General features: G+C 35.8%; 2 protein-coding genes across 3 annotated transcripts in view; both read left to right on the top strand.

The window, feature by feature from the left end:
* Nucleotides 1-1,313: 1,313 nt before the first annotated feature.
* On the top strand, nt 1,314-5,503 carry LOC111484124 (peroxisome biogenesis protein 22-like). Its single transcript, XM_023130593.1, has 8 exons — nt 1,314-1,655; nt 2,382-2,624; nt 2,728-2,775; nt 2,934-2,990; nt 3,074-3,175; nt 4,293-4,358; nt 4,926-5,027; nt 5,123-5,503. Exons 1-8 carry the CDS (start codon nt 1,548-1,550, stop codon nt 5,225-5,227), a joined length of 831 nt encoding a protein of 276 aa, XP_022986361.1. The 5' UTR covers nt 1,314-1,547; the 3' UTR covers nt 5,228-5,503.
* A 414-nt stretch (nt 5,504-5,917) lies between these two features.
* Nucleotides 5,918-9,081, top strand: part of LOC111484089 (histone-lysine N-methyltransferase ATXR2) — a 4,896-nt gene continuing 1,732 nt past the window's right edge. Inside the window, exons 1-7 of one of the 2 annotated variants that reach the window (XM_023130535.1) lie at nt 5,918-6,146; nt 6,308-6,383; nt 6,603-6,688; nt 6,780-7,141; nt 8,120-8,232; nt 8,325-8,356; nt 8,563-8,699. In XM_023130535.1, the coding sequence (XP_022986303.1) occupies nt 6,063-6,146; nt 6,308-6,383; nt 6,603-6,688; nt 6,780-7,141; nt 8,120-8,232; nt 8,325-8,356; nt 8,563-8,699 (890 nt within the window). In that variant the 5' untranslated portion in view covers nt 5,918-6,062. Of the gene's footprint in view, nt 6,147-6,307; nt 6,384-6,426; nt 6,508-6,602; nt 6,689-6,779; nt 7,142-8,119; nt 8,233-8,324; nt 8,357-8,562; nt 8,700-9,081 lie in introns of those variants that run through there. The other variant, XM_023130536.1, reaches the window with a different exon arrangement.

The raw sequence follows: 9,081 nt of genomic DNA on the forward strand, positions 1-9,081 counted from the left end.
GTACTTTGACTTATCATACTTAGTCTCAGTCTCTTAATTGAGATGAACGTGAGAATTCAAATTATTGATATTAGATGTTATTTCGTCACATTATATAACACATGTTGATAATTTAGAGGTAAATTACTGGTGCTTTCTAAATTTATATATATATATTTTTTTTTTTTTATGTTGGTTTAAATATCTAATAAAACTTTTAATTTTATATTCACTTATTTTTAATTTATACAAGTTTTATGTTTATTATGTTTATGTAAGTATTCAAAATTTAGAGAATTTTTTTGCAAAATTTAATTTCAAACTCATTATGAAATAATTTTGTTTTTTGTACTACAAAAAATTAAATTAAATCTATTTTAAGTAAGGTTTTTTTAATTAAATATTTAAAGTTTTATTAAAAAAAATTAATTTTTAATTTCACATTAGAATCGCATATATATATATATATATATTTTAAATAAATCTCTTATAATAAAAGATAATTAACATGTCAAGAAACATATGAAATCAGTAATAAGTAATTAAAAATTTTAAAAATTATTTACTTTTAATACCAACAAAAAATATATATATAAGAAGTGTTAAACGAGGACTCGTAATAACCAATAGTGCTTATCATATTGGCCTTCGTGACATAAATGGCTTCTTAAGAAGTTGAGTTGTCTTTCATGCAGTTCGAGCGTCTACCTTCACTATATTAAAGTATTCATAGAGAATTTACAAATACAAGTACGCACTCCTTATTTTCTTGACTATTTATAAGTTTATTGTTACTGGTGTCATATTGCCTCTAACATGCTCGACAACTTGATTTGGTTCTAAAGACCAACTTAAAACTCATTCACTTTACTCAAAATTTAAGTAATTTTTTTAAAACCAAACTCTGGTTAATTGAAAGACGGTCGTTGACTACAGTCAAACATTTCTAACTACAATCTTAAATTAGTTAACTAATTTATTTTTTTTAGCATTCAATAGCCAAAGCCCACCAACATTCAGACTTAGTTCTGGTCTGCAACCACCTTTTAAGGTCAGTATATTGACATAGTGTCCAATTACTAGACATTGTTCTATTTGAACTTTCCCTTTTGAGTTTTTAGTAGTAAAACCAGATAATGTCTGGTTTGGGTTCCCTTAATTATTATTATTATTATTATTATTTTTGCGTTTATTTACAAATACATTTAAAATATATATGAAAAAGGAAGGATAAAATTGGTAATTAAACCCAAATTTAAAATTTAGCAGCGAATTTTTGGGAAGCCCAATATGTAAAAGCCCATATATAACATGAATTCACCACGTCCTCTCTCTTTCCCTTTCCCTGTGCGGGCGACAGGAAAAAATAGGGAACCTCATTAATATTTCAACATCAGTATCAGCCATTGACGCCATAGCTCGCTTCCTTCTTCTGCTTCCAAGTCCCTCTACTGCTCAACTAACTTTGACGCCTCAATAATTCCATTTCGATTCTTCTATCCGCTTCCTTCTTCTGCTGGGCGCGCCAATTTTTCAGAAGCTTAATTCGCGAGGAATTTGCGTTCCCCATGGCCGAAGCTTCTTCCAAAGACGACCTACTCCAGCTCATCAAGCGCTTCGGGGCTTATCTCACTCTCAAGATCTCTAATTTCCTCCCTATCTCTCTCTACAATCTGGTTCTAATCTCTAATCCTGTTTTTTCTTCGTCTCTTCGTTTTTCGATAGATCTGACAGCTTTTAGGTTCCAATTTCTGTTTAGGCCTTTTTTTTTTTTTAATCTTATTTTGCTTACTTGTGTATTCTGTTCATTTCTTAACCCTTTTTGTTCGAGCTGTGGACTACTTTCTTGTAAATTATATGCTTCAATCACAATGGTTAATAGTTTCTGTTATTCGATTTTCATTTTTGTATTCAATAATTCAACACTCTGACAAATGATGAAAAAATATTGCTTTTATTCTGCAGTACTTATGCTTCGAAGATATTATATCGCGTTCAATTATCATATGTAGGCCCATGCCAATTGGCGATTCTTTCAATTGTTACTCGAAATATTTCTCTCTCAAAGATATAGTCAGCATTGAAGTGTTGAGTCCTTATGGAAAAATTAAATTAAAAAGGAAATAATGTCGAAGATTCTTTGAGCTTCTTATGGACTCTAGTCTTTGGAAGTTTTAGCACCGAGAGATATCAAGCTCTGTGTTAGGAAACCCAATTTTCAGCATCATTTTTTCTTTTCATTTGGGTGTCCATAAAACCCAAAGAAAAGATAAACAAAACGTCTTAGCCAAAACAATAGCTCAATTCACTTTCTGTTAAGGTTTAAATAACTTGAATACTTTTTATGCTGTTGGCTTCTAAGAGTAATATGGTATGCAAATAAGTCTTTGAAATTTTATCAGGATTCACGATCTGTTGGGGCTATTGCTGGATTTGCTGTTGCAATAGTTTTTACATGGAGGCTGTTGAGATCACCTAATGGACATCAGAGACGACAATCTAAAAGGCAAATGCCTGCACCTAGCAGCTCTACTTCTAGTGTTGGGTTAAATTCAAATGCACAATTAATATCTTCTGGAGATTGTTCATCTTCAGAGGATTTACGAGCGCAAAATGTTGTTGATGAATTCTTCCAACCAGTCAAGGTAAGAGCTCAAATTATTGCCTATATCTTGTCCTGCCTTCTCAATTTTATTCCATTCACATGACACCCTTTTAATATATTCTGCTCATATCTTTTCCTTGTAGCCAACTCTGGGCCAAATAGTGAGGCAAAAGTTAAGTGAAGGAAGAAAGGTAACCAATATTAACCCTCGCTGTCCATCTTTATCTTCTCAGAAGTTTTACTCATTTCTAAAATTTTGGTGAAATATCAATAAATGACATTGTATGAGGTAAGTGATATAAGGTGAGAAAGATTCAAAGTTTTGGTACTGAAAATGTGCTATGTTTAGGTCACATGTCGTTTGCTTGGAATAATTCTTGAGGAAAGCAATCCAGAGGATCTGCAGGTATATAGCATTTTTCTCTCAACAAATTTTGTGCTTGAACTGCTGTAGGGAATATCCAATTGGTTTACTTTGTTTTGCATCAGAAACAAGCAACTGTGAGGTCCTCGGTATTGGAAGTACTATTGGAGATAACGAAATATTGTGATCTTTATCTCATGGAAACGGTGCTGGATGATGAGAGTGAAGTGAGTGCAATGCTTCATGGAATTTTATGATTTTCCTGCATAATATCTTGATAAATTTAGATATATGATTTCTGATATGTGATTTGGTATAGTTCTAACGACGATAGTACCTCATTAGAAATGGGGCTCCTTGAAGTCAAAATCTCTCCCCATTTTCGTTTACTTGTCTATAAGATTATGCATATGCTGTCACATGATTAGGATGTCATATTATTTTTATCCCTCCACGCATGTGTAAACTAGAGATTGAAAAATCTATCGAACTTGTCAAACTGCACAATCCCTGTTTTAAAAAACCAACTGAATACTTCATAAATCTCCTTGAACGTAGGAACTTGAAAATTCAAATATCACTTTGGTTGCTCTGGCAGGTATTGCATGTGCATGTTTCCTTAGGAATTTTGGATTCCTCTATATTCTTCTATCCTCTATTCTTAGGAGAAGTACCTTGACTTGATTTGTCAATTTTATGCTTAAATTTTTAATTTCTTCCAAATAGACCCTGAAATTAAACTAGCGATTCAATTATTGCCTCTTCAAAACTGGAAAAAAAAAAAAGACATGAATCGATGAATGCATTCATTGAACTCAACCAACAAAAATACTGAAGATAAAACCATGGAAATGTCTTAATACCATGAAAATGCTCGAACTTAGCAACAAATTTAAGTAATGGTAGTGCTTGAGATCAACTATACAATGCTAAAATAGTGCTAAAAAGCTCTTAACATGACCAAAAGAATCAATGCAGTATAGTCGGGTCGCAAGAGTGCTTCTAATGAGCAGAAAATTTCAACAAGAAAAAGTTGTAAGTTTGACTTAGTTGAGGGTCTTAAATGCACCAACTTATTGAAGTTCAGGTTTGATTGGCTGCAAATGTTAAGTTGTAAAATTGTTAAACTGAATGGGGAAAATTGATTTCCTCTTATTCTTTTTCGATGTATTCTTAAGGTGCGGTTGGTGATAGCGTTGGCTGTGTTATGGGTTTTGAAATATCATAGAAACTTGTTTTAGATAGGTGCTTGATACAATATATTGTTTTTTTTTTCTTCTTGCTGATCTCAAATGCAATATGTTATTCTTCTTTCTAACAAGAGACACTAAACTATTTATGCAGAAAAGAGTTCTTTCAGCACTTGAAGATGCCGGGGTTTTCACATCTGGTGGTTTGGTAAAAGACAAGGTGCTAAATCTGTGTTGTTTTGACTTCGACAGTATTGAAACGACTCTTATAATTTTATTCTCTTCTCTGAATTACTGAAGTACAAAGTTTGGGCAATGTTAGGTTTCCGTTGGCTACGTTAGGGAATTTTTAACTTTAGGCATTAAGTTGTTTTCCTGTTTCTAAGAAAAGATATAACAGGAAATATCTGAAGGTAGAAACATGTTAACAAACTACATATGGTATCTCTAACTCCTTTAACTGGGACTTCTCCAAAAGTTTAGCGACTTTGTGAGATCTCATATTGGTTGAGGAGGAGAACGAAACATTTTCTTAGAAGGGTGTGAAAACTTCTTCCTAGTGACGCATTTTAAAAACCTTGAGGGAAAGTTTGAAAGGAAAAGTCTAAAGAGGACAATATCTGCCCGTAGTGGGCTTAGGCTTGGGCGGTTACTAACATGGTAATTGCACAAGCTTTGGTTGGAAGTAAATCATCCCTTGAATTGTTTGGTGTTAGCCTGGGTATAAGTAGGGACAGCCATATATGGCAATTTGCTTTTCTTGTAATTAATTGAGGATTATTTGTAGGTTCTCTTCTGTAGCAAGGAGAACGGACGAACATCTTTCGTGCGTCAACTGGAACCCGATTGGCATATAGATTCCAATCCCGAAATCGTCTCGCAGTTGGCTGTAAGTTAATCTCCCATCACTTTAGAAAGTTTATTGTTCTCTATCGTCTGTAAATACATGGTGGTTACTGATACCTTTTGCATAAACATCATCAGAGGTTCATCAAATATCAACTTCATGTAGCTGCAATCCGACACGAGCGGACCGGTTCTAACGTTTTCAGCTCTCCATCCTTGGAACAGTTCTTTGGAAACATTTGACTGGAAACCAGTTCAGGAATGGAATTAATTTTCAAAATATTTTCTCCATTTTATTTGGGCCTTGTTGGTTGTAAGTGCAATGGTTCTCTATGGCTAGAGAACCAAGCCAGCTGAGTTTGGGTATTAGCACAGATAGGTGTATCATGTCTTTTCTTTTGTTTCTGCAAAGATCTTCTGAGTTGATCTTGTGTTATATTTGACATAGCAACTTCACGTCCCATTAAAAGCTCCAAATTTAGCTGATATATGTAATAATATATATTATTTATTAGATCATCTCAAATATTGTTGCCACAAATAGGCTCTCTTTAAAGTTCATTACTATGTCAATAGAGTACACACGTATTGGAAACAAGTATTCGATAATGAATATTGAAATTCTTTTTGAAAATTTATTGATTGAAATGATTATCTTTTATAAATTTGTCAAAATGAACTCTTGGTCGAGGACATTTGGGGTCGGGTGATGATGAATTTTATTCGTATTAAGGTTTACTTGATATGTGCCTATTTTTCTCATGACAATTGGGTCTAAACAAATATTCGAAGTTCAAAATTTTAATATTTCTAAATTGGATCAAAATTGAAAAAATGAAAGATTGTGAAAAAAAAAAATAATAAATAAAGATTGGAGACAGTAAAAGTCAAGCTAACCCGAAAACAGGGTTATTTTTATTGGGGGGTTCAGTCCAGCGCCGCTTTGGTCTATTATAGTTCTTTATGTTCATTACACACAGAAAGGTCTCAACTGAAGCAAGTGATAAACAACTCACCGGCGGCGGCAGCTATCGCCTCTGTGCGTGTGAGCTTAGGCCGGCTGTTTTTGTGAGGGACGATGGCTTTCGTTTGCCCAATTGATGCAAAGTACCCCAATGAGATCTCTGCTCTCCTTTCATCTCCTTCTCCTCTCCAAGTTCAGGTAATCTCTCTCAATTTCATAATCGCTGTTCCTTTTCTTTGACGTTTCTTTCCTTTATTGTGCTTCTTTCCGAAGGCGGGAAGCACGGTTTCTCGTAACTAAAACGTATAATATAAAAAGAAATTTCTGTAGTTCTACAATGACTGAGTTTATGTCTTCAGGAATATTTTGATCAGCTTGTATGGATGAGGCAGTGTCGTGGTCTCAGAGTGAAGCAGGATGGAGCTCTTGGAAAGGGTATGTTTGCGATTGCCTCTAGCCTTCTGATATTGATTTGGGAGATTGCAAATTCAGCGTACTACCTTAAAACACCACTAGTGAAGATCAATAGCAGAATTGATAATGTAGATTCTTTAAATTTGTGCGTGCTGGTAGTGTTCGGATAGGTGATGGAAACTTAACCTTTTGATATCTTAAATGGAAGTCTGATTCATGTGTGCTGATGATCAACTGCAGGTGTCTTTGCTGATGCTGCTTTCAAAGAAGGGGACCTTGTCTTGAAGGACCAAATGCTTGTGGGATCACAGCATACGTCAAATAAGGTTTTCAAATCTGAAATATTATCATCATGAATCAGTTTGGTGGTTTTTATTTCCACTTATATTGTTATACTCCATTTTAATTGCTTTGCAGATGGACTGTCTGGTTTGCAGCTTTTGTTTTCGCTTTGTTGGGTCTATAGAACTTCAAATTGGAAGGAAATTGTACTTTCAAGATCTTGGCGTTTCGACTAATCATCAATGTGACATGGAGCCGTCATCACCCATGTCAGAAGATTGTTACGAAGCTGAATCAGATGATGGCGAGGAGATTGCGTTAGAAAATAATGAAAGCATGGGAGGATGTTCTTCCAGCAATTCTAAAGGTGTAGCTTTACCCGAAGGGCTTGTGGAATCATTGATGAATGGTGGCCTATCATTACCTCATTCCAAAGAGTTTTCCATGCCTCCAGCAATTCCTTGTTCTGGGGGATGTGGTGAGGCCTTCTACTGCAGGTAAAGATATTTCTGAATGGTCAAGCATCTAAAATTGGTTCTTCCCTTCATTTTATGGATTATTTGTAAGGGGAAGGTGCTGTTATGTTAAACTTGAACAAGGAAATATGTAGGAGGCTTCTGATGAATTGAGCTTTTTTTTAAAAAAAAAGTGAAATGCATTTTATTTTTTAAAAATCAAATAGATATGTTCTTAGTATTTCTATAATCCCTTCTTAAGTCACTGCATTTATTGATAGATCCCACCTCGGGTGGGGAGGAGAATGAGAAGGGGGTGGATGGTGAGATCTCACATCGATTGGGGAGAAGAACGAAACATTCTTTATAAAGGTGTGGAAACCTCTCCCTAGCCGACGCGTTTTAAAAACCTCAAGGGGAAGTCCGAAAGGGAAACCCCAAAGAGGACAATATCTGCTAGCGGTGGGCTTGGGCCGTTACAAATGGTATTAGAGCCAGACTTCGGGCGATATGCCAGCAAGGAGGCTGAGCCCCAAAGGAGGGTGGACATGAGACGGTGTGCCATCAAGGGCGTTGGGCCCTGAAGGAGGGTGGATTGGGGAGTCCCACATCGATTGGAGAAGGGAACGAGTGCCAGCGAGAACGTTGGACCCCAAAGGGGGGGTGGATTGTGAGATCCCACATCGGTTGGGGAGGAGAACAAAGTAGTCTTTATAAGGGTGTGGAAACCTCTCCCTAGCTTTCACATTTTAAAAACCTTGAAGGAAGCTCGAAAGGGAAAGCCCATAAAGGACAATATCTACAAGCAGTGGGCTTGGACGGTTACATTTATCATTTGCCTTTTTATGCCTTTTTATGAAAATCTACGTTCACTGCTTGAGAAGCTTTATTTTTGGAAGGTCTTGACATCAATAGCAAGGGAGGGAGTTATGTCTAATTTGAAAGAATTTCTTTATACCAGACCATGTGTGGAAGTTGTCTGAGTAAGCAAAGCAATTGATATACTGTTCCATATTATAGTAAATCGTGTGCAGAAGCTGATTGGGAAGCATTCCATTCCTTACTTTGTACTGGGGGAAAAACAGAACCATCACGCAGGGAAGCACTGCTAAAATTTATACAAAATGCTAATGGTAAATCTCGAACTTGTCAGCTGTAGCTGTCGTGTATTTTGTTTATTATTCTCTGATGTCGGCCTATTTTTTTTCTTTCGGGGGTTCGACAGACACAAATGACATATTCCTCCTCGCTGCAAAGGTACATCCTTTATACACTGTTTTTAGTCGATTTTCAAGTTTGCTTCATCCCATCCATTTCATTGACATTTAAGCTGAACTATAATTGTTTCCATTTCATGTGATACTGTTTATCCAAGCTTATCAAAACAATAATGAAAAATAAACGTAGCATAGTTAGTCGATTTGAAGATGGCGATTCAACTGAATTTTGCATTTTTCTTCCAGGCAATTTCTTCTACTATTTTAAGGTATAAGAAGTTAAAGCTGGCTTGTTCTGAAGAACAAAGGAAATATGGGAACATTGTTGATCTATCCATTCTTTTGGAGGCATGGAAGCCAATGTCAATGGGACATAAGAGAAGGTAATTGCCTTTTGGACCAGCTTCTCATATGTGAGCTTTGTGAAATAAGTAGGAAATTGAATCTCAGCTTTTAGCTGTGATCGTGCATTATAAGGGTGAAACGATGGAGGTCATCAGTGCATATGAAATGTCTTCGTTAAATGTCATCAGCGCATACGAAGTGTCATTAGAGTTTAATATAATAGAGTGACTACGTGCTTCAACTCAATTCTTCTCTTTTCGGGTTGTCTTTATCCTCGAATGCTGGGGGTGTTGTAATCATTGGTAGGTAGTGATTTTGAACGAAGACTTGAACTCAAGCCCTCATTAACCTGAAGACCATAGGCCTTGGAAAATAGTCCGGCGGATGTGGCCATGAGTTTCAAACTAGAACGCCCCCCCC

The sequence above is a fragment of the Cucurbita maxima genome, unplaced genomic scaffold (genome assembly GCF_002738345.1).
Source record: "Cucurbita maxima cultivar Rimu unplaced genomic scaffold, Cmax_1.0 Cma_Scf00009, whole genome shotgun sequence".
Lineage (NCBI taxonomy): Eukaryota > Viridiplantae > Streptophyta > Magnoliopsida > Cucurbitales > Cucurbitaceae > Cucurbita > Cucurbita maxima.